General features: G+C 44.9%; 1 protein-coding gene across 1 annotated transcript; it reads left to right on the top strand.

The window, feature by feature from the left end:
• The first annotated feature begins 4,570 nt into the window (after window positions 1-4,570).
• Window positions 4,571-15,439, top strand: LOC144608732 (baculoviral IAP repeat-containing protein 5.1-like). The gene is made up of 4 exons (XM_078426761.1): window positions 4,571-4,687; window positions 14,456-14,565; window positions 14,977-15,094; window positions 15,344-15,439. The coding sequence occupies exons 1-4, from the start codon at window positions 4,571-4,573 to the stop codon at window positions 15,437-15,439; spliced, it is 441 nt and encodes a 146-aa protein (XP_078282887.1).
• Window positions 15,440-25,291: the final 9,852 nt, after the last annotated feature.

Below are 25,291 nucleotides of genomic sequence, written 5' to 3'. Positions count from 1 at the left end.
AGGCTCACTCACGGTGCTTCTGAGCTTTGTTGTATCTCTCTGTTCGACCTTTGACTGATCGTGTAGCAGTTGCTCACTGCTGGGGCAGTTACAGACCATGGCTACCAGTGGGGTCGAACAATATCAATCATCTTCATTAAGGATTAACCTTAATCACTACCTGTTTCCTTATGTTAAGGAGTAACATTAACAATGAGGAAAATTGTTCCTCAAATCTGGTAACGGCGGTGAGAAGATGGGTGCATAGAGGATACATCCAATAATCAGCTGAAAAAATACATGGCAACAATAACAACTATACTCTCAAACCCAGACAGGAGATTAATATTGTGACATACTCTTGCATTTCTTTGTTACAAAAAACATCAAAGATGAAGACAACAGTTCTATCCAATTTAGACTGCTCAGATCCATGGTACAGTTTAATGAGAAGCCTCTCCAAGTCATGGAGACATACTACACAGAAACAAGTCCTTCTGCCCAAGCCTTCTATGCAAACTGCGAGACCCCATCTCAGCTGGTCCCATTTGCCTGTGTTTGGCCCATTCCCTCCAAACCTCTCCTGTCCATGTAGCATTGTCTTGTAAATGCTGTCACTGAACCTCCTTCAACTACCTCCTCAAATGGCTTGTTTCATTTACCCACCATCCTCTGAATGAAAACGTTGCACCTCAGGTTCCCATTAAATATTTCCTTTTTCACCTTGAACCTGTGTCCTGTGGTTCTTGATCCTTACCTTGGGTAAAAGACTTTGTCATTCACCCTATCTATACCCCTCATGATTTTATTTACCTCTGTAGTGTCACCACTCAACGTCGGTCTAAATCGATAAATGGTTTAAATCAATACTCGGTTTATTCTGTTTTGCGAGTGGGTCTATGATGCCTCAATCATAGAAACATGGAAACATAGAAAATAGGTGCAGAAGGAGGCCATTCGGCCCTTTGAGCCAGCACCACCATTCATTGTGATCATGGCTGATCATCCACAATCAGTAACCCGTGCCAGCCTTCTCCCCATATCCCTTGATTCCAGTAGCCCCTAGAACTCTATCTAATTCTCTCTTAAATCCTTCCAGTAATTTGGCCTCCACTGCCCTCTGTGGCGGAGAACTCCACAAATTCACAACTCTCTGATTGAAAAAGTTCCTCTCACCTCAGTTTTAAATGGCCTCCCCTTTATTCTAAGACTGTGGCCCCTGGTTCTGGACTCCCCCAACATTGGGAACATTTTTCTTGCATCTAGCTTGTCCAGTCCTTTTATAAGTCTCTATAAGATCCCCTCTCATCCTTCTAACTCCAGTGAATACAAGCCTAGTCTTTTCAATCTTTCCTCTTATGACAGTCCCGCCATCCCAGGGATCAATGTCGTGAACCTACGCTGCACTGCCTCAATTACAAGAATGTCCTTCCTCAAATTAGGAGACCAAAACTGTACACAATACTCCAGATGGGGTCTTACCAGGGCCCTATACAACTGCAGAAGAACCTCTTTACTCCTATACTGAAATCTTCTCGTTATGAAGGCCAACATGCCATTAGCTTTCTTCACTGCCTGCTGTACCTGCACGCCAACTTTCAGTGACTGATGTACAAGGACACCATTGAGATAATAATCTGCCTCCTTGTTTTTACCGCCAAAGTGGATAACCTCACATTTATCTACATTATACTGCATCTGCCAAGCATCTGCCCACTCACTCAACCTGTCCAGGTCACCCTGCAACCTCCTAACATCCTCTTCGCAGTTTACACTGCCACCCAGTTTTGTGTCATCTGCAAACTTGCTAGTGTTACTTCCGTCCTCCAAATCATTAATATGTATGGAATAGTTGCGGCCCCAACTAATTTTTTTAAATTATGAGAGGGACGGACAGAGTTGACGTGGGTAGGCTTTTCCCTTTGAGAGTGGGGAAGATTCCAACAAGGGGACATAGCTTCAGAATTGAGGGACAAAGGTTTAGGGGTAACATGAGGGGGAACTTCTTTACTCAGAGGGTTGTGGCTGTATGGAATGGGCTTCCGGTGGAAGTGGTGGAGGCTGGCTCGATTTTATTATTTAAGAGTAAATTGGATAGGTATATGGATGGGAGGGGATTGGAGGGTTATGGTCTGAGTGCAGGTAGATGAGACTAGGTCAGGGAGAATGGTCGGCGTGGACTGGTAGGGCCGGACAGGCCTGTTTCCATGCTGTAGTTGTTATATGTTATATGTTGACACCGAGCCTTGCGGCACTCCACTCGCCACTGCCTGCCATTCTGAAAAGGACAGTAAAATCCATTTCCTTTTTGCCCTCTCCCTTGCTGGGGTTGTTCGTGTTCGTTTCCAGGCCCAGGATCTCCAGCATCTGGATCCTGTGCTGCTCAGCGTCTGCTAACAGGTCTATACTGATCTCCCCTTGAAATATTACTGAGTCAAATTCTCCAGCTCAACCTCTCCATATTGCTCAGTCCCTCGAGTCCTGGCAACATCTTTGTAAATCTTCCCTGGGCTCTGTTAACACAGAGAACCCGGCAATAAAATATATAAGGAGATGTGGGTTTGTTGAATCAGTCTTGAGATGGTGCAAACATTTAAATTTGATTCATGGTTGGGACCTCCAGAGTTTGTTTGACAAATCGTCAAGAGTGTTTTATTGTCATATGTCCAAGACAGAACATTAAAAATCTTACTTGCAGCAGCACAACAGAATGTGTAAACATAGTACTCTGTAAACAATGTAATAAACGAAAGAAAACGCTCAGTGTATATATGACCGCATGCGAGTGTGTAAGACCGTAGTTATAGATGACATCACCACATTTTCACAGATCTCCCTGTTCCGTTAAATGCCTCAGAACATCTCCCACAAGTTTCACGATGGGCTTTCACCTTCTTGCATCTGGGGAAACAGCGCGGTTCAGAGCAGGGGATTGCAGAATGTCCTGGTTGTTCTCTGCCAGAGAGGAGTGCTGATGAAACGCTGCCTGTGGGCACTCTGTACAACAGACAGGAGACGGCAAAACACCTCTCACTATTTCTATTTCAAGAGGAGACCAGTCGAATGGCACAAAGGGGCGGCTGATGGAGAAAGATCCACAGAACCATGATATAGTTGTAGGTTGTAGTGGCAGTCGGGCCTGGCCCTCAGTTGCTGTGTGTGGAGTTTACAAGTTCTCCCTGCTGGGAGCCGGCATGATGCGTGTGGACTAATTGGTGGCTTTCTGTATCTAAGTTAAAGAGTTCGCATGAGTATCAGGGAGGGTGTTATGTGGACACTTAGAGGTGTCATTCCTCTACAAAGCCAGGCACTGCTCTGAAACAAGGCCATTGGGTGGACCAAATGTGTAGAAAACAACAACAGATGCTGGTTTAAATCATAGGTGGACACATAACGCTGGGGTAACTCAGCGGGTTCAACAGGCAGCATCTCTGGAGATAAGGAATGGGTGACGTTTCGGGTCGAGACCCTTCTTCAGACTTCAGTCCGAATCTGTGAACCGACAGTTTGCTGCAGAGACGAAGACATTTGTGACAAAGAAATTGGAATTAAATTATTTCTCATGTTCTCAACACAAAAACCAAATTACACAAGAAGCAATGAAAAGTCATCGGATACCGACAAAAGTGCAAAGAGAAGGGCGTAAGTTGCAGTCGGTCGAGTTGCTGCCTTGCAGCGCATACAACGCCGGGGACCCGGGTTCGTTCCCGACTCCGGGTACTGTCTGTACGGAGTTTGTACGTTCTCCCCGTGACCTGCGTGGGTTTCCTCCGAGATCTTCTGTTTCCTCCCGTACTCCAAAGGCGTACAGGTTTGTAGGTTAATTGGCTTGGTAAATGTAAACATTGTCCCCAGTGGGCGTAGGATAGTGTTAATGTGCAGGGATCGTTGGTCAGCCCGGACCCGGTGGGCCGAAGGGCATGTTCCACGCTGTATCTCTAAACTAAAAAAACTAAACTAAAACTTGGAGATAAAATATTTGTGTTGCTGACATATGCAGTCAGCAGGATTGACAATAATGAATAACCCTCAAAAAGAGGAATCCTCAATCTTTACATTTTATGTGCTAAATATAATAAAACTATGAATTGTAATGATGTGTCTATCCAATAAACATGAACTTAAATCAATCACTTGATGACATCTGGCACAAAATGCTGGAGTAACAGCGGGTACAACAGGCAGCATCTCTGGAGAGAAGGAGGTGGTGACGTTTTAAATCGAGACTCTTGATCAGACTCTTCAGCTGAAGAAAGTTCACAACCGGAAATGCCACCGATTTATTTTCTTCGGACTTGCCGCTGACCCGCTGAGTTACTCCAGCATTTTGTGTCTATCTTCGGTGTAAACCAGCACCTGCGGTTCCCTCCTGCACACTTAATGACAACTGTGCCATTGTGTCTGCTCAATCAAATTGTGTCAGTGAAGGCAAGTGGTTGAAGACTATTCAGTGGCATTTCACTTAACATGGTGCTTCTCTTTTATTGGTTTATTCTTTCAATCAGGCTTGATTGTGCCTAATTATCTGCTGCTGATTATCAGCCTGGAGGACGGGTGTGTGAGCTGTGTGTGTGGTGTTGTTTGCAGCAGGATGGTGGATCATGCCGCTTGCTTGTTACAGTTCAAGTTAATGTATGTGTATGAAAATCGGTTAGCCACCTTCAGGAACTGGCCATTCACTGGGAAGTGCTGCTGTACACCAGAGAATGTGAGTAGGGGACCAGATGCCGACAACTACAGGAACATGGGGATGGATGAGAAAGCAATGAGACTAATTTGGGACCTGTTTCCTGATAATTTGATGAGTCGTTTTTCTGTAAATGGGCCAAAATGTTGTTTCATGAAATCTATAGTTCAGCTGTAGGGCTGTTTTTCAGGAATGTTTTATAGTTGTCTGTTCCTGCCTGGAACTTTTGAAAGTGGTTGATAATATATATTTGCTCCTGGGCTGTGATCTGGTTTGTGGAAAGTTTTACTTTGGGTTAAAACTCAAACGGTGCTTCATCCAAACTGGAGGGGAAGTGACTGTTTACATTCAGATTGAAATGACCTTGTGAGTTGAGATATTGGGCTGGTTCGCCTGACCTCAGTGGTTGTCCATTATAAAGGATGAGATTACAAAGTGCTTGAAAGTTCATGATAAAATAGGCTGATGTCAGCATGGTTTTGTGAAGGGGAGGTCTTGTCTGACTATTTGCTGGAATTCTTTGAGGAAGTAAATCGCAGATCAGACAAAGCAGAGTCAGTGAATGTTGTTTACCTAGATTTTCAGAAAGCCTTTGATAGGGTGCTGTACATGAGGCTGCTAAAGATGATGAGAGCCCATGGTATCAAAGGGAAGATGCCAGCATAGATAGTAGGTTAGCTGGATGCCAGAAGGCAGAGTGGCAGTAAAGGGGGCTTTTTCTGGTTGGCTGCCAGTGACTAGCAGTGTCCTGCAGGGCTTGGTGCTGGGGCTGTTACTCTTCACGTTGTATATTAATGATTTGGATGAGGGGATTGAAGGCTTTGTGGGCAAGTTTACAGACTATATGATGATAGGTGGAGGGGCAGGTAGTGCAGAAAAAGCAGGGACTCTGCAGAAGTATTTGGACAGGTTGGGAGAGTGGGCAGAGAAGTGGCAGATGGAATACAGGGTAGCAAAGTGTGGATCTAATCATTTTGGTAGCAGGAATGAAGACTATTTTGTAAATGGGTAGAGAATCCAGAAATCTGAGGTGTAAAGGGACTGGTGCAGGATTCCCAAAAGTTAATTTGCAAGTCGAATTGGTAATAAGGAAGCAAATACAATTTATTTCAAGAGTAGAGTACAAAAACAGGGAGGTAATGCTGAGTCTCTATAAGGCACTGGTTAGACTGCATTTGGAGTATTGTAAGCAATTTTGGACCCCATATCTGAGGAAGGATGTGCTGGCTCTGGAGAAAGTCCAGGGGAGGTTTAGGAGAATGGTCCCAGGAATGAGTGGGTTAACATATGATGAGCTTTTGATGACACTGGGCCACTACTCGCTGGAGTTTAGAAGATTGAGAGGGGATCTTATAAAGACATATAAAATTATAAAAGGACTGGTCAAGCTAGATGCAGCAAAAAAGTTCCCATGTTGGGAGTCCAGAACCAGGGGCCAAAGTCTTAGAATAAAGGGGAGGCCATTTAAAACTGAGGTGAGAAGGAACTTTTTCACCCAGAGAGTTGTGAATTTGTAGAATTCTTTGCCACAGAGGGCAGTGGAGGCCAAATCACTGGATGAATTTAAGAGAGAGTTAGATCGAGCTCTCGGGGCTAGTGGAATCAAGGGATATGGGGAGAAGGCAGGCACGGGGTATTGATTGGAGACGATCAGCCATGATCACAATGAATGGCTGGTTCGAATGGTCTCCTCCTGCACCTATTTTCTATGTTTCTCTAGTGAAAGGACTCAACAGAGTGGATGTGGAGAGGATGCTTCCACTAGTGCGATAGTCTAGGACCAAAGGTCATAGCCTCAGAATTAAAGGTAGTTCCTTTAAGAAGGAGATGAGGCACAATTTCTTTAGTCAGAGGGTGGTGAATCTGTGCAATTCATTGCCACGGAAGGCTGTGGATTCTTGATTAGTACGGGTGCTGCCGATTATGGGGTGAAGGCAGGAAATAGGGCCAGGATGAAGAATGGCCAAGAAGACTTGATGGGCTTGATGGCCTAATTCTGCTCCTATCACTTATGAACATATTGGATGTCACCATTTTGGGTGAAGATGAAAATTGGTACCTCACAGTAACTGAGCAATGGGAATGTCCCATACTTTGATGTAAAATGTTTGCTGCATGTAGAGATAAAGACCTAGGTCTTGGTGATAAGACATTTTTTAATTTTTGTCGGAAATGAAAGATCCTGTTCCCCTACAGCTTGTATGAAATTCTATTTAAATTTTAGCTTAATTCAGAGAAAAAAAAAGTTTTTCTATGACGGATCACAGCCCTAGAGCTGGAGGTAATCTTGGGTTAATACGGAGGCCAAAGCTTCCTGTGACTTGATTTATTTAATTGGGAATATGAAATTGGTAAGATTGTTCCTCTGGTAGGGATTTGGGGGTGGGTGGGGGTGGAGGGCATTGAAAGTTGGCTTCCATTGCAAACAGAAATTGACAGAGCAATGTGTTCAGTTTTGTTTGTGGTATTACAGGAAAGGTGCCATTGAGTTACAAAGAGTGCAGCAATTTACAAAGATGTTGCAAGGACTTGCGCTACAGGGAGAGGTTGAATAAGCTAAGACTTCAATAGTTGGAGTGCAGGAGATTGTGGGGTGAACTTATAGAGGTGTACAAAACTCAATAAGTGAATAGTCTTTTTACCAGGGGAATCAAGAGCATAGGTTTAGGGTAAGAGTGGAAACATTTAATAGGAGCCAGAGGGACAACATTTTCCACACAAGATGGTGGGTATATGGAATGGGCTAGAATAACTGCTTGAGGCAGGAACAATCACACCAGTGAGGTAGGCAAATGGGACTAGCAGAGACAGGGCATCTTGGTTGACATGGATGACTGGGCCAAAGCCTGTTTCTGTGCTCCATGACATCATAAATGTGACGCCCATGTATAATTTATAACGTGTAGACATTACCTAATTTCAATTATTCTTTCACTGGCAGAGTTACCTCCAATTAACTGGAATATTTTGAAATCTAAATTGATTCTTATTGGTTATTCAGTTTTAGTGATACAGCACGGAAACGGGCCCTTTGGGCCACCGAGTCCACACTGACCAGCGATCCCCGCACACTAACACTATCCTAAACACACTAGGGACTATTTAGATTTATACCAAGCCAATTAACCTACAAACCTGTGGATTGTGGGAGGAAACCGATGTTCTCGGAGAAAGCCCACGCAAGTCATGTGGAGAACGTACAAACTCCGTACAGACAACACCCGTAGTCAGTCTGAAGAAGGGTCTCGACCTGAAATGTCACCCATTCCTTCTCTCCAGAGATGCTGCCTGACCCATTGAGTTACTCCAGCATTTTGTGGCACCCGTAGTCAGGATCAAACACGGGTCTCTGGTGCTGCAAGTGCTGTAAGGCAGCAACTCTACCGCCCAGTTCAAATGCCCTCAGTCTAAAACAAATGCATTTTAATACAAGAACTCAAAGTTTCCTCATTTCTTGTTATGTTTTCAAAACATTATTTCTTCACAATTTGCTTAATTGCTAAATGCACTGAGAGCTGAACAGTGAAATCTTTCCTTGGTGCAACTGCTTGGCTGTTTTTCCAACTAGTCCCTTTGTAACGTCTGTTTAATTCCTCCTGATATGCCCTAATTCTTTGGAACTGGGTTCAAATATCAGTTCGTAATCACAACTTGACTAAGCAGTTTTATTTTTCAAAAACTCCCCTCAAAGCAACTCGATGTATTTCAATTAAACTTCCTTCCATTTAGAATAATAAACCCCTAGATCCTTTATAAATTTGAGCATCTTAAGAGCTCAATGTACTGGGCTTGCATTTTCTTCTGGAAGAATTTTGTGAATAGCATTTATTTAGCACAGCCATTTGTTAACTGTCGCCATTTGGTTTTCCCTGGCCATTGCATAGAGGGAGAGTAGTGCATAAAGGGAAAAAATGTACAGAATCAGTCAGAAGTTTTTTCCACCTTGTGAAGCTGAAGTCTTTCATGGGAGAGAAACCATTTTGCTGGAGAAAAAATCAATTACAGAAAAAATTCTGCACTGTTTTAAAAAAAATGTTTAATGTGTTGCTAATTGCAGAGCCGGGACTTGGATTGAACAGGCACAGTTAGAGGGAGAGTAGCGAATAAGAAGCCAAGGTCTAGTGGAGCGGCCTTGTGGAGGCAAAGTGCAACAAGCCTTTGGCGAGGAGAGCTGAGGAGGGAACCTGTCAAGCCCTGAGCAAAGCAGCATCAACAGGCAGAAAGTGTAAACAAAGTTGTTAAATACACAGGAGACATGCAGGATCATGCAATATGTTGCAGCGGCATGATGTGGGAGCTGGTGGACCCCTTGGTGATTCCTGGTGACCACATCTGCAGCAAATGCTGGTTGACTGAGGAACTCGGGTTGAAAGTTAACGACCTGGAGTCTGAGCTTCAAATGCTCCGGCACGTCAGGGTCAGGGACAATTACCTGGATGATGTGTTTCTGGTGGCAGTTACGTCTGCTGGAGTATTTGCTTCCAACGTGGTCCGTGGTCATAAGGAGGATGTGACTGCTAGTGAGGCAGGCAAAGGAATAGACACCAGGCCAGTGTTAGAGGATCCTCAGCCCTTGAGCTTGTAAAGCAGGTCTGAGATTCTTCCTTGATGTGCACACGATTAAAGAGGTAAAGAGGTAAAAAAAGAAGTATTAAAGAGGTAATAACGGTGCATTTGGATAGCAGTAAAAGGTTTGGTCCAAGTCAGCATGGATTTATAAAGGGAAAATCCTGCTTGACTAATCTTTGGGAATTTTTTGAGGATATGACAAGTAAAATGGATCAAAGAGAGCCAGTGGATGTAGTGTATCTAGACTTTCAGAAAGCCTTTAAGGTCCCACATGGGAGATTGGTGAGCAAAATTAGAGCACATGGTATTGGGGGTAGGGTATTGACATGGATAGAGAATTGGTTGGCAGACAGGAAGCAAAGAGTAGGAATAAAAGGGTCCTTTTCAGAATGGCATGCAGTGGTGAGTGGAGTGCCACAAGGCTCGGTGTTGGGGCCGCAACTATTTACAATATATATAAATGATTTGGGTGATGGAATTAGAAGTAACACTAGCAAGTTTGCGGATGACACAAAGCTGGGTGGCAGTGTGAACTGCGAAGAGGAAGTTAGGAGATTGCAGGGTGACTTGGACAGGTTGAGTGAGTGGACAGATGCATGGCAGATGCAGTGTAATGTAGATAAATGAGAATATCCACTTTGGCGGCAAAAACAAGGAGGCAGATTATTATCTCAATGAAGTCAGATTAGGTAAAGGGAAAGTGCAACAAGACCTGGGTGTCCTTGTAAACCAGTCACTGAAGGTAAGCATGCAGGTACAGCAGACAGTGAAGAAAGCTAATGACATGTTGGTATTCATAACAAGAGGATTTGAGTATAGGAGTAAAGAGGTTCTTCTGCAGTTGTATAGGGCCCTGGAGAGACCCCATCTGGAGTACTGTGTGCAGTTTTGGTCTCCTAATTTGAGGAAGGACATCCTTGCTATTGAGGCAGTGCAGCGTAGGTTCATGAGGTTAATCCCTCGGATGGAGGGACTGTCATATGAGGAAAGGTTGGAAAGTCTGGGCTTGTATTCACTGGAGTTTAGAAGGATGAGAGGGGATCTTGTAGAGACGTATAAAATTATAAAAGGACTGGACAAGCTAGATGCAGGAAAAATGTTCCCAATGTTGGGGGAGTCCAGAACCAAGGGCCGCAGTCCAAGAATAAAGGGAAGGCCATTGAGGTGAGAGGAAACATTTTCACCCAGAGAGTTGTGAGTTTGTGGAATTCTCTGCCACAGAAGGCAGTGGAGGCCAATTCACTGGATTAATTTAAAGGTTCGAGTTCTAGGGACTAGTACTAGTGGAATCAAGGGATAGGGGAGAAGGCAGGCACAGGTTACTGATTGTGGATGATCAGCCATGATCACAATGAATGGCGGTGCTGGCTCGAAGGGTCAAATGGCCTCCTCCTGCACCTATTTTCTATGATTATGGGGTCCGTAGTAAGGATGAGCAACTTGACCAGGACTGGGTTTGGGGGGGAGGGGGGGGGGGCATTCGAAAGGGGAGAGAGAATAAAAATGTTGTTTGCATTGGCTAGCATAGTTAGGGGCATTGACACTATTCTCTGTCACAAGGATCAAGAGTCCCGAAGGTGGTGTTGCCTCCCTGGGTTCAGGACATCTTGTCTGATGTGCAGAGGAAATTGGAGTGGGAGGGGAAAGGTCGTTGTGGGCCATGCGAGTACCAATGACGTAGATAGAATGAGGAAAGACGTTCTGCGGGAATTTGAACAGCAGAACCAAGAAGGTAATAATCTCTGGATTGCTTACTGAGCCGCACGCAAATTGGCATGGGGTTGAGAAGATTAGAGAGTTGAACGCGTGGGCTCAAAGACTGGTGTGGAAGAAGTCGGTTTGAATTTGTGGGACATTGGCACCAGTATTGGGGAAGGACAGGATAGACTCTACTTGAACCCAGCTGGGACCAAGTCCTGGCAAACCGTGTAACCAGGGCCATCGATAGGGCTTTAAACTAAATAGTGCGAGGTGGATTCAACAAATTGGAAACTTATGAATGAAGTTAAAGGAAGGTGAGTGCAGTGAGTTGTGGAAGTCTCCAGAAGTGACAGGACAGCAGGTTTAAGAAGGGATGGAGAAAGGGCAGGTAAAGTCAGGATCAATGTGAGAAGAGGGGTGGTGAATACTGAATTAAAGGTGTTGTATTTGAATGCACATAGTAATTGATAAGTATGATGTTGTGGGCATTACAGAGACTTGGCTGAGAGAGGATCTGAGCTGGGAGCTGAATATCCAAGGTTGCACATCCTATTGAAAAGACAGACAGGTGGGCAGAGGGGATGGGATAGCTCTTTTGTAAAGAATGAAATTCAATCCTTAGAAAAGGGTGACATCGGATCAGAAGATGTAGAATCCTTGTGGGTTGAGCTGAGAAACTGCAAGGGTAAAAAGACCCAGATTGGAGGCCTCCAAACAGCCAGGAAGTAGGATGCACATTACATCAGGAGATCCAATCTGCATGTAAGAAAGGCAATGTTACAGCGGTCATGGGGGGGATTAGCAAATTTGCAGATGATACTAAGCTGGGGGGTAGTGTGAATTGTGAGGAAGATGCAATAAGGCTGCGGGGTGACTTGGACAGGTTGTGTGAATGGGCGGATACATGGCAGATGCAGTTTAATGTAGGTAAGTGTGAGGTTATTCACTTTGGAAGTAAGAATAGAAAGGCAGATTATTATCTGAATGGTGTCAAGTTAGGAAGAGGGGATGTTCAACGAGATCTGGGTGTCCTAGTGCATCAGTCACCGAAAGGAAGCATGCAGGTACAGCAGGCAGTGAAGAAAGCCAATGGAATGTTGGCCTTCATAACAAGAGGAGTTGAGTATAGGAGCAAAGAGGTCCTTCTACAGTTGTACCGGGCCCTGGTGAGACCGCACCTGGAGTACTGTGTGCAGTTTTGGTCTCCAAATTTGAGAAAGGATATTCTTGTTATTGAGGGCGTGCAGCGTAGGTTCACTAGGTTAATTCCCGGAATGGCGGGACTGTCGTATATTGAAAGGCTGGAGCAATTAGGCTTGTATACACTGGAATTTAGAAGGATGAGGGGGGATCTTATTGAAACATATAAGATAATTAGGGGATTGGACACATTAGAGGCAGGAAACATGTTCCCAATGTTGGGGGAGTCCAGAACAAGGGGCCACAGTTTAAGAATAAGGGGTAGGCCATTTAGAATGGAGATGAGGAAGAACTTTTTCAGAGAGTGGTGAAGGTGTGGAATTCTCTGCCTCAGAAAGCAGTGGAGGCCAGTTTGTTGGATGCTTTCAAGAGAGAGCTGGATAGAGCTCTTAAGGATAGTGGAGTGAGGGGGTATGGGGAGAAGGCAGGAATGGGGTACTGATTGAGAGTGATCAGCCATGATCGCATTGAATGGCGGTGCTGGCTCGAAGGGCTGAATGGCCTACTCCTGCACCTATTGTCTATTGTCTATTTCAATGTGCAGGTAGATTGGGGAAAATCAGATTGGTACAGGACCCCAAGAGAGGGAATTTGCGGAGTGCCGATGAGATAGTTTCTTAGAGCAGCTTGTAGTTGAGCCAACCAGGAAAAAGTCATTTCTGGATTTGGTCATGAATCAGATTTGATTAGGGAGCTTAAGGTAAATTAACCACTGGTAGGCAGTGACATAACCACTAGTAGGCAGTGACATAACCACTAGTAGGCAGTGACATAACCACTAGTAGGCAGTGAGTGACATAACATTCAACCTGCAATTTGAGAGAGAAGATGAAATTGGATATGCCGGTTTTACTGTTGAACAATTGTGACTACAGAGGAATGAGAGAAGAGCTGGCCAAATTTGACCCTAGCAGGAATGACAGTGGAACAGCAATGGCAGGAATTTCTGGGAACAATTCGGAAGATGCAGGATATTTGCATTCCAAAGAGGAAAAGATTCTAATGAGCAAATGAGGTGACTGCCTGACAAGGAGGGGTCAGGGACAGTGCAAAACTAAAAGAGAAGGCATTGCGAAGATTAGTGGGAAGCCAGAGGATTGGGAATCTTCTAAAAACAACAGAAGGTAACTAAAAAGGCAATCCAGGAAGAAAAGATGAAATACAAAAGTAAGCTAGCCAATAATATAAAGGATTTTTAAAAAGTTCATTCAGATATATAAAGAGTAAGAAAGAGGCAAGAGTGGGCATTGGACTGCCGCAAAATGGTGCTGGAAAAGTGAGAATGGGAATAAAGAAATGGTAATAGAATTGAATAACTTTTTTGCATCAGTCTTCACAATAGACAACACCAGCAACGTGCCAGAACTTCAAGAGAGTCAGGGTGTTGAAGGTATTGGAATGACTATCACTAAAGAGAAGGTGCTTGTGAAGCTGAGGGTCTGAAGGTGGAGAAGTAACCTGGTCTTATTCAGATGGACTGCAACCCTAGGGTTCTGAAAGAGGTGCCTTTAGAGATTGTGGAGGCATTAGTTGTGATCTTTCAAGAAGGGGGTGGTTCCAGATATAGGAAAAATGCAAATATAGCTCTGCTGTTCAAGAAGGAAAGAGGCAGAAGAGTGGAAACTATAGGCCACTTTAAAAGATGAGGTTTCTGAGTACTTAGAAGCATACAATAAAATAGGCCAAAGTCAACATGGTTTTGTTAAAGGGAGAGTCTCGGACCAGAGGCCATAACCTCAGAAAAAAAGGACGTACCTTTAGAAAGGAGATGAGCCGGAATTTCTTTAGTCAGAGGGTGGTGAATGTTGAATTCATTGCCATAGATGGCTGTGGAGGACAAGTTGATGGAAGGTGAAGTTTGACAGATGGAGCAAAAGCTGGAGAATGAGGTTGAGAGGGAATGATAGATCAGCCATGATTGAATGGTAGAGTAGACTTGATAAGCAAATGGCCTAATTCTGCTCCCTGAACTTGGGCTTAGTTTCTTGTTGGAATCTAAAGCAGTTATTTCATTCAGATAATCTAGCTGAAGCATCAGAGGGTACTTTATTTGTTTTTTTAACCAGCTTTCCCTTCAAGGCACCGATGGGAAAAGTAAGAATAAAAGTCAAATTGTCATTTGTGTTTTATCCAGTAAAATAGTGACAGAAGATATGAATAAATGTTGACCAATGACATGTTGTCCCTGTGTTCTCTGAGATGGCCAATGACATGTTGACCAATGTTGACCAATGACATGTTGTCCCTGTGTTCTCTGAGATGGCTAATGACATGTTGACCAATGTTGACCAATGACATATTGTCCCTGTGTTCTCTGAGATGGCCAAGGCTGGATTTCTACATTGTCCGACTGAGAATGAACCAGATGTCACCAAGTGCTTCTTTTGTCTGATGGAATTCGAAAGCTGGCAACCAGAAGATGACCCTTGGTATGTGTGGGGAAACTTGGATGACATGTAAAATAAGTTAACAATTCTGCAATGCTCCCCAATTCTGGAATTCTCTGCCACAGAAGGCAGTGGAGGCCAATTCACTGGATGTTTTCAAGAGAGTTGGATTTAGCTCTTTGGACTAATGTAATCAAAGGATATGGGGGGAGGGGGGGGAAGCAGGAATGGGGTACTGATTTCGGATGAGCAGACATATTGAATAGCAGTGCTGGCTCAAAGGGCCAAAAGGCCTATTCCTGCACCTGTTTTCTATGTTTCTACTCACTGCTCTCATTACAGACTTGATCTCTGTTGTGCTTGCCAAGATTAAATTGGAGCTTCATTTGTTAAAGATAGTGAGCTGTGACTGTTTGTTTTTATTCTTCCCACCCCCATTGAAACTACTGAAAGGGTGGAGCATCAACTACACTCCCCAGATTGTGAATTCCTTGCATTGAAAGTGGATGTGTTGGATCTGACGGTGGAAGAGTTCTTCCGGCTGGAGATGAAGCGGCTGAAGTTGTACCTGGTGAGAATGCACTTGGACCAGGAGGGATGAGATGGTTGTGGGTCAGGGGTGGGACTCTCCAGGGGGGCCTCTGTAATTCCAATGTTACAGGTCCTGCAGCTGGGTGGGAGCTTTAACCAGAACAGGAAGTGGGGTGTGGGGCCACGCTGGAAAGTGATGGTATCTGTAGAGAACCAGGAGGTGCTCCGCGAGCCTTCGACTTTGTTCTGATTGTCAAGCAGGTTCAAAACTATTTTTCTTTCCTCGTAGAAGAAAATTGCCTCCGAGCAAGTCAGCATTTATCAAGAATCTGTGAAAGCGGCAAGGGTGAAGGTTCTGGAGAGTCTGACTGGAGCCGGGCTGTGACGTCATCTCTGATAGGACTGGGGAAATGGAGCTCCAATGCAAACATTTATATTGATAATAAAGTTGTATTTATTTTATTGGGCTGTAAACTGTTTCCTGTGTTTCTGGCCTTTGGGACCATGGTGTTCAAACCTGCAGTTCCAGGAAAAGCTGCAAGGTTGGGATGTAATAATAGGAAGAACTTCATTTCCCAAAGGTTACTTGGCAAACAGTTTAAAAGCAAATTGCTGAACATTGTGGGTTTGCAGCTTGTGCAAGAGAATGGTCGACATTTCTAGTGAAGACTGCTTCGGGACTGAGCAAAGAGGGAAAATGGAAGTGTACATGGGGGAAAGATGAGGCTGGGGCTGGACTTGGGCTGAGGGAGTGTAGACAGACAGGAAGGTGAGGAATAAGAGGCAGGAGATTATGTAAATGGGGAGGGTGGGGGGGTCGATGGGGTAAAAAGCCAGGGTGGGAGGACCAGGTAGGTGAGGGTAGATACAGACAGCAGGGTTGTGAGTGGAGACCAGGTGACAATGATGGTGATGCATGGGCTAATGGACACATGGGAAGAAGTAGGAGACCTTGTGGGGAAATGTGGATGGAACTGGGTTTATGAACGTGAGGTGGGTGACTGGGTGTAGATATGGGGAGGGTGGTGTTCAGAACTGTGGATTGGGTGGGATTGGGGTCTGGAAATTTTTTTATGGATTGGGGAAGGGTGCGAGGGAGGAAGACGCCTGAAGATGAAAGATTCAATGTTCAGACCATTGGGTTTAAGGCAAACTACTTGTAATATGAAGTGATGTTTTAGTTTTAATTGGGTCATGGCTTTGTAGGGGAAGGAGAGTGAGAGTAGTTTGTAATGTTTGACTAGTCTACACTTGTCTCTCTGATGTAAGAGGCCACATTGAGCACAGAATGCAATGGATGAGACTGGAGGTGCAGGTGAATCTTGGAAGCATTGATGGTTTGTACAAAGTGTGTTGGTTGTCTAGGGATGATTGGTTGAAATTAGTATATCATCTGGGGTAGGAAAACATAAAGTATAGTTTATTATTGTCGTGTATACTGACATGCAGTGAAAAGTCTCTATTTTATGTGCTATCCAGTCAACGAAAAGACTATCCATGAATACAATTATGCAGTGCACAAGAGTGTGGTGGTTGACAGCTGACTTAAAACATTTGGATCACCTTAACCATGTAATTGGAGCATCTCAAAGATGCCATTTTTTCTGCATTTCAACTGCTCAAGCAAGTTGCCCCAGATTTGCTCAGCACCGATTCCAACGGTACTGTGGAATATTTCTGCACAATAAACTAGTTGTCCCATGAAAAACATCCAGAGAAGCTTGTCAAGACATCAACCTGTGGCTGTGCCATCCTTAGTGGAAACAAGGAACTGCAGATGCTGATTTATACAAAAGGGCAGAGTGCTGGAGTAACTCAGCAGGTCAGACAGCATCTCTAGAAAATATTGACTGGTGGCATTTCAGTTTAGGATCTGTCTTACGAAGAAGATGCCTGATCCGAAACGTCACTTTTCTGTGGCCTCCAGAGATGCTGCCTGACCTGTGTTACTCCAGTATGTTGTGCCATCCAACACCTAGACTAAGTGGGCTCACGGCACACACAGATGTCAAAATGGGACCTCACATTTACCAATTATCAACCTGCTAGCTTTGGTCATACAGGTAGCTTGCAGTCTAGTATAACACAGGACTGCTCCGTCACCTTGTTACATAAACTTGTCTGCCACAACTCCCACAAATGTTTTAGTGGTAACACTATTTGTTTTAAAGGAATAAATGTTGATAATTTATCTGCAATTCAGTTATTAAGGCTGCAAATGCAGTGACGTAGATAAATATATAGTAATGTATTGTACAATAAGCTCAATAATGCAGGGCAACCATAATAGTACATTACCAAAGTACATCATGCAACCAAAACAAAGTCCATAGCAAGGTTATAATTGCTGAGAGTAGTGGTTTCAATAGACAGTAGGTGCAGGAGTAGGCCATTCGGCCCTTCGAGCCAGCACCGCCATTCAATGTGATCATGGCTGATCATTCTCAATCAGTACCCCGTTCCTGCTTTCTCCCCATACCCCCTGACTCCGCTATCCTTAAGAGCTCTATCTAGCTCTCTCTTGAATGTATTCAGAGAATTGGCCTCCACTGCTCTCTGAGGCAGAGAATTCCACAGATTCACAACTCTCTGACTAAAAAAGTTTTCCCTCATCTCTGTTCTAAATGGCCTACCCCTTATTCTTAAACTGTGGCCCCTGGTTCTGGACTCCCCCAACATTGGGAACATGTTTCCTGCCTCTAACATGTCCAACCCCTTAATAATCTTATCCGTTTCGATAAGATCCCCTCTCATCCTTCTAAATTCCAGTGTATACAAACCTAGTCGCTCCAGTCTTTCAACATATGACAGTCCCGCCATTCCAGGAATTAACCTAGTAAACCTACGCTGCACGCCCTCAATAGCAAGAATATCCTTCCTCAAATTTGGAGACCAAAACTGCAAACAGTACTCCAGGTGCGGCCTCACTAGGGCCCTGTACAACTGCAGAAGGACCTCTTTGCTCCTATACTCAACTCCTCTTGTTATGAAGGCCAACATTCCATTGGCTTTCTTCACTGCCTGCTGTACCTGCATGCCTCCTTTCAGTGACTGATGCACTAAGACACCCAGATCACGTTGTACGTCCCCTTTTCCAAACTTGACACCATTCAAATAATAATCTGCCTTCCTATTCTTGCCACCAAAGTGGATAACCTCACACTTATCCACATTAAACTGCATCTGCCATGTATCCGCCCACTCACACAACCTGTCCAAGTCACCCTGCAACCCCATAGCATCTTCCTCACAGTTCACACTGCCACCTAGCTTTGTATCATTGGCAAATTTGCTAATGGTACTTTTAATCCCTTCATCCAAGTCATTGATGTATATTGTAAATAGCTGCGGTCCCAACACCGAGCCTTGCGGTACCCCACTAGTCACTGCCTGCCATTCTGAAAGGGACCCATTTATCCCCACTCTTTGCTTTCTGTCTGTCAACCAACTTTCTATCCATGTCAGTACCCTACCTCCAATACCATGTGCTCTAATTTTGCCCACCAATCTCCTATGTGGGACCTTGTCGAAGGCTTTCTGAAAGTCGAGGTATACCACATCCACCGGCTCTCCCCTGTCAATTTTCCTAGTTACATCCTCAAAAAATTCCAGTAGATTAGTCAAGCACGATTTCCCCTTCGTAAATCCATGCTGACTCAGAACGATCCTGTTACTGCGATCCAAATGCTCCGCAATTTCGTCTTTTATAATTGACTCCAGCATCTTCCCCACCACTGATGTCAGACTAACTGGTCTATAATTTCCCGTTTTCTCTCTCCCTCCTTTCTTGAAAAGTGGGATAACATTAGCTACCCTCCAATCCACAGGAACTGACCCGGAATCTATAGAACATTGGAAAATAATTACTAATGCATCCACAATTTCTAGAGCCACCTCCTTAAGCACCCTGGGATGCAGACCATCAGGCCCCGGGGATTTATCAGCCTTGAGTCCCATTAGTCTACCCAAAACTTTTTCCTGCCTAATGTGGATTTCCTCCAATTCCTCTGTCACCCTAGGATCTCTGGCCACTAGAACATCTGGGAGATTTTTTGTATCCTCCTCAGTGAAGACAGATCCAAAGTACTGGTTCAACTCTTCTGCCATTTCCTTGTTCCCCATAATAAATTCCCCTGCTTCTGTCTTCAAGGGACCCACATTTGCCTTGACTATTTTTTTCCTCTTCACATACCTAAAAAAGCTTTTACTATCCTCCTTTATATTATTGGCATCACTGAGGTAGTGCAGTATTCAAGAGCCTCATGGTTGCTGGGAGGAAGCTGTTCTTGAAAAGGGATGTCACTATTATCAGGTACCTGGACCTTCTTCCTGATAGCAGTGAGATGAGTGTGGCCAGGAGAGTGTGGATCTTTGATAATAGGTGCTGCCTCAAAAGGCAATCAATGTGTACACCCCTTCAATGGTTTGGAGCTCAGAACGTGTAGTGGTCCAGATTAACCCTTATAATCTTAACTATGAGCAAAAGCTCTTCAGATTTGCCTTTATCTTGCCCACCGACTCCATTTCGAATCCTCTTTTTGCCCTCCTGCTTGTCTTTAAGTGTAATCCTACACTGATATTCGCAGAGGAATTCATTTGATCCTCGCTACCTGAATCTGCTGTATGTTTCCTTCCCATTTCCCACAGTGGCCTTAATGTTGTCCATTAACCTGCCAGCTCTGCCCTTCAATTTGTTTGCCCAGTGTGAGTGTTAGTTGCTGTCAGCTGGTGTTTGATGGGCAAACATAGGTCAGTGGCAGTAGGAGGGATGGGCTTGTGCTTGGCCATTGGGAATGACTAAAAGTTCTGAAAATAACTGTCAATGACTGAATAACAATGACTAACAGTTCTCCCAGGGTCATCAACTTGTCATGGTGGAGCTTGCCTGTGCCTGAGATCCTGAAAGCTGAACTATCTGCAATTGTGCTCCTGACAGGATTACCCATGGTGGGCAGGTCCAGGGGGGATTTCTTGCCCAAGAAGATAACCTCAACCGTGGAGCAGGTGGAGGAGGGTGGCTGGCCAGCGAGGTGGAGACACAAAGCGGAAGAAAGCTGCACAAAGGAGAGACCCAACAGTGGTGGACATTGGACTTCATCTCAAGAACTGTTATACTATATGAAGAGGCTATATTCTGCACTCTGTGTATTTCCCTTTGCTCTGGCTATTGTACTTGAGTTTGGCTATGTTGTATTGATGTCCAATATTAGATGGTTTAGTTTAGAGACACAGCGCAGAAACAGGCCCTTTGGCCGAGCGGGTCCATGTTGACCAGCGATCCCTGTACACTAACTCTATACTACTCATTAGGGCCAATTTACAAATTTACCGAAGCCAATTAACCTACATCTTTGGAGTGTGGGAGGAAACCAAAGCACCCAGACAAAACCCACGCAAGTCACAGGGAGAACGTACAGATTCCATACAGACAGCATCCGTAGTCAGAATCGAACCAGGGTCTCTGGTGCTATAAGGGAGCAACTCAACCGCTGTGCCACCATACCGCCCGCTTGATTGGATAGAATGCAAAGTAAAAGCTTTTCACTGTGCCACTGCACAAGTGACAATAATAACCTAAACTAAACCTAAAACAAGCAGGAAATAACTGAAGCAGGGAATGAGAAGATCCAGAGGCTCCATTCAATGTCATTGACAAGTCTGATTAAAGAGAAAGCGTCTTGTGCCTACATTATAAGGAAAAGTGTAACTACGGAATTGGTAGTGGTCGAGGCAGGAATTTATATTTAGACCCAGAGGGTGTCAGCAAAGTACTAAACAGGTGCTTTGCATCTGTACTCGCCAAACTGAGGAAATAAGGAATAGTGGGATCAGAGTGGGGTGTACTGGCATATCAGGGCATTTTTGAGATGGCGTTATTGGGTTTCTTGAGGTATTAAGTGTGCAATTCTGAATAATCTATCCCGCGTTATTAAGAGAGGCAAAATAGATTTAATGGGCCTTAAAGAATGCATATCACCTTCAGCCACAGGTGAGGTCCCAGAGGACTGTTTTAGAAGGGAAGGTAATCCAGTAAATCATTGGCCGGTCAGCCTCGTGTCAGCTATAGGGAAGATTTTGGAATAGGTCTGTGAAAGGATGTATTCACATGCGCAAGAGAATGGGCTAATTGGGAACATGGTCAATTAGGTCAGCACGTATTTTTTCGGTGGCAGGTCATGCCTGACAAACTTGATTGATTTTCTTGAAAAGGTGACAAAGGTGATTGATGAGATAGGGTGGTGGATGTTGTCGACATGGATTGCGGCAAGACATTTGATAAATGTCCCTCATGGTAGGTTGATTCAGAAGATTATGATGCATTGGATCCACTGTGATTTGATATCCAGAATTAGGTATTCATTAGTGAAATGAAAGTGGCAATGCCTGCGGATTGTGCAACAAAAAAAAAACTAACAATTACAGCATATAAATTAAAATTAATACAGAAAAGAAAATTTAGTCCCTGGAGTTATAATAGTAAACAGTCCTGATGGCCTGTGGGAAGAAACTCCGTCTCATCCTCTCCGTTTTCACAGCATGACAGCGGAGGCGTTTGCCTGACCGTAGCAGCTGGAACAGTCTGTTGCTGGGGTGGTAGGGGTCCCCCATAATGTTGCTTGCTCTTGATCTGCACCTCCTGATGTATAGGTCCTGCAGGGGGGCGAGTGTAGTTCCCATGGTGCGTTCTGCTGAACGCACTACTCTCTGCAGGGTCTTCCTGTTCTGGGCAGAGCTGTTCCCAAACCAGACTGTGATGTTGCCAGACAGGATGCTCTCTACAGCCCCAGAGTAGAAGCATTGAAGGATCCTCAGAGACACTCTGAATTTTCTCAGCTGTCTAAGTTGGTAAAGGCGCTGCTTTGCCTTACCCACCAGTGCGGCAATTCGTGTTGTCCATGTCAGATGCTCTTTGATGTGGACTCCCAGGTATTTAAAGCTGCTCACCCTATCCACAGTAGACCCATTTATTTCCAGTGGCGTGTACGTCCTCGGATGTTGAGCCCTTCTAAAGTCCACAATCAGCTCCTTAGTTTTTTTGACATTCAAGAGGAGGCTATTGTCCTGACAATTGACCTCCTCTGCACCCTCTCCAAAGCTCCACATCCTTCCTGTAATGGGGTGACCAGAACTGCGCACAATACTCCAAATAATGCTTGTGGGCTGGCTGGCATGTCAGTCTCACGTCTTGGAAATTACTCTCAAGTGTAGAATTTCAGAATTTTGTCAAACAAATTACCCTGTTCCAATGAACATCTGACTCAAAAGGATAAGCAGAGCCGGCCACTGAGTTGAAGAAATCTGGGAAATGCAGGGCTGTGGCACATCCAAAGTGTGTCAGTACCTGGTGGGTCACAGTTACACACAGCCTTGCCCTCCAATCTAGGCATCATTCTGGTAATTCAGGCAGCCTACTTGTTCTTCTAATTACCACTGAAAATGCCAACACGATGATCATCACCTTTCTATTTCTCAGCTCCACCCCTTCAGCATCTTGGATGACTGTGATATACTCTTTAATCAATAAAGCAACTACCCCACCACCTGTATCACTGCACCTGTATCCCTGCACCAGTATGCCCACCACCTGTATTCCACCACCTGTATCCCTGCAACTATAGTCCACCACCTGTATCCCTGCAACAACTGAACACGACCTTCAGCCTCAACGACTTCTTCACCACCCGTGGATTGGACTTCTTACTTGTCACAGAATCCTGGCTTAACCCTGGTGAGCTTGCTCCACTCGTGGAACTCTGTCCTGATGACTGTAACTTCTTCAGCTCGCCTAGGCTCTCCGGACGCGGTGGGGGCTTAGCCACTGTGTTTAAGAAACATTTCAACTGCCGCCTCCTGAACGCTGATCATTTCTCCAGTTTCGAGGTGCAACTAATTAAAGTAGGCCTAGCCTATCCCCTCTTAATTGTTCTTGTGTATCGCCCACCAAAAATGCATAAGGACTTCATCACCCAATTTGCTGATCTGATTTCTAGCATTTTGCCCAAATTTGACCGGGTCATGATTCTTGGTGACTTTAACATTCATGTTTGCTGTCCCACTAAGCCTCTTGTGAGTGAATTTATGCACCTGGTTGAGTCCTACAATCTGACTCTTCACACCACGGGACCCACTCACAATTTAGGCCATACTCTCGACCTAGTGTTATCGTCTGGATTCCCAATCTACAACATTGAAACTACTGAAGCCTGTCTATAGGACCACAGCGCTATCATTTTTGACGCATCTCTGCCTTTATCTCCCGCAAAATCTCATCTCCCTGTTCGTTACTCCCGCGACATAAATTCATTGACTGCCAGTAAATTCTCCAAGGCTCTCACAGCTGCCCCCAACATCTGCACTATTGAGGCTTCTCCCCCCATCTCAGCACTGAGGATCTCACCTCTTTATTTAATATCACTTGCTCTTCCATCCTGGATTCTATCGCTCCCCTTAAAATGAAAAAGCCTAAGCCCAAAGGTCGGCCTTGGCTCAATGACACCACCAAAGCCCTAAGAAGGGAGTGCAGAAAATCAGAACGGAGGTGGAAATGTGACAAGCTTCAAATTTCCTTCGAAATTCTGAGAAACAATCTTCTCAAATACCAGGAAGCAGTAAAGTCTGCTAGAGCACAATACTTCTCCGACCTTATCTCCAAAAACTCTCATAACTCCAAGGTCCTATTTAGCACAATTACCTCTGTCATATGTCCCGCCCCCAGTACCAGCTTAGTTGGGTCCCCTGCTAAGTGCGAAGAATTCGCTAAATATTTCACCAGCAAAGTTGAGAACATTAGAATGAACATTTCCCCTCCCACCCGTGACCTAGCTGTCTCACTAGTCTGTTCATCTAAATTGGACTGTTTCCAACCCGTCACTCTATCCTCCCTTGCAAAGCTTGTCTCCGCTATGAAACCTGCAACCTGCCCCCTTGATCCTGCCCCCACTGCCCTTCTGAAGGATGTCATTGCAATAGCCGGTCCCAGCATCCTCTCTATTATCAACAGTTCTCTGGCCACTGGCACTGTTCCAGCCTGTTTGAAGCACGCGGTGGTCCAGCCCCTACTGAAAAAACCTAACCTAGACCCCACCTTGCCTAGCAACTACAGACCCATTTCCAAACTGCCATTCCTTTCAAAAGTCCTTGAAAAGGCAATTCTAAACCAATTAGTGCCCGACCTACACCAAAACTCTCATAACTCCAAGGTCCTATTTAGCACAATTACCTCTGTCATATGTCCCGCCCCCCAGTAGGGCGGCACGGTAGCGCAGCGGTAGAGTTGCTGCTTTACAGCGAATGCAGCGCCGGAGATTCAGGTTCGATCCTGACTACGGGTGCTGCACTGTAAGGAGTTTGTATGTTCTCCCCGTGACCTGCGTGGGTTTTCTCCGAGATCTTCGGTTTCCTCCCACACTCCAAAGACGTACAGGTATGTAGGTTAATTGGCTGGGTAAATGTAAAAATTGTCCCTAGTGGGTGTAGGATAGTGTTAATGTACGGGGATCGCTGGGCGGCACGGACTTGGAGGGCCGAAAAGGCCTGTTTCCGGCTGTATAGATATGATATGAAAACATCATCCTGGAAAGTTTCCAGTCAGGTTTCAGAGCCCACCACAGCACAGTCTGCCTTGTTGAAGGTACACAACGACCTGCTTCTCGCCATCGACACCGGCGACTGTGCAATCCTGCTCCTTCTCGACCTCAGCGCAGCGTTCGATACAGTGGACCACACCATCCTTATTGACCGTCTCCGGTACGCGGTTGGCATTGATGGAACTGCCCTGAGCTGGTTCGTTTCCTACCTCAAAGATAGGAGTTTCGCCATCAACATAGGCAGTTATTCCTCTTCTCCAGCTAGCCTCTCCTGCGGAGTTCCACAAGGCTCCATCCTAGGCCCCATTCTCTTCTCTCTATACATGCTCCCCCTTGGCCAAATCATTCAAAGGCATGGCATTTCTTTCCACTGCTATGCCGATGACACTCAGCTTTACCTCCCCCTGAAACCCAACAACCAGTCAAATTTAAACAGCCTCTTACACTGCCTTGAGGACATAAAATGTTGGATGGCACAGAACTTCCTCCAATTAAACGAGAGCAAGTCTGAGGTCATCCTATTCGGCCCCCCCGACTCCATCAAATCGATAACAGGCAGTCTTGGAAGCCTATCCTGCCTAGTCAAACCGCATGTCAAAAACCTCGGTGTGATATTTGACTCTGCATTAAAATTTGACAAGCAAGTCAAC

This window comes from Rhinoraja longicauda, chromosome 32, assembly GCF_053455715.1.
Source record: "Rhinoraja longicauda isolate Sanriku21f chromosome 32, sRhiLon1.1, whole genome shotgun sequence".
NCBI lineage: Eukaryota > Metazoa > Chordata > Chondrichthyes > Rajiformes > Arhynchobatidae > Rhinoraja > Rhinoraja longicauda.
The sequence above is the reverse complement of the archived record's forward strand: the minus strand, read 5'-3'. Positions and strand labels throughout refer to the sequence as shown.

Bases quoted from the DNA above. Each gene is read 5' to 3' on its own strand.
- LOC144608732 (XM_078426761.1), top strand. From the start codon at position 4,571: ATGGTGGATCATGCCGCTTGCTTGTTACAGTTCAAGTTAATGTATGTG. The intron at 4,688-14,455 runs GTGAGTAGGGGA...GTGTTCTCTGAG, and splicing joins GCTGCTGTACACCAGAGAAT to ATGGCCAAGGCTGGATTTCT. The intron at 15,095-15,343 runs GTGAGAATGCAC...CTTTCCTCGTAG, and splicing joins AGCGGCTGAAGTTGTACCTG to AAGAAAATTGCCTCCGAGCA.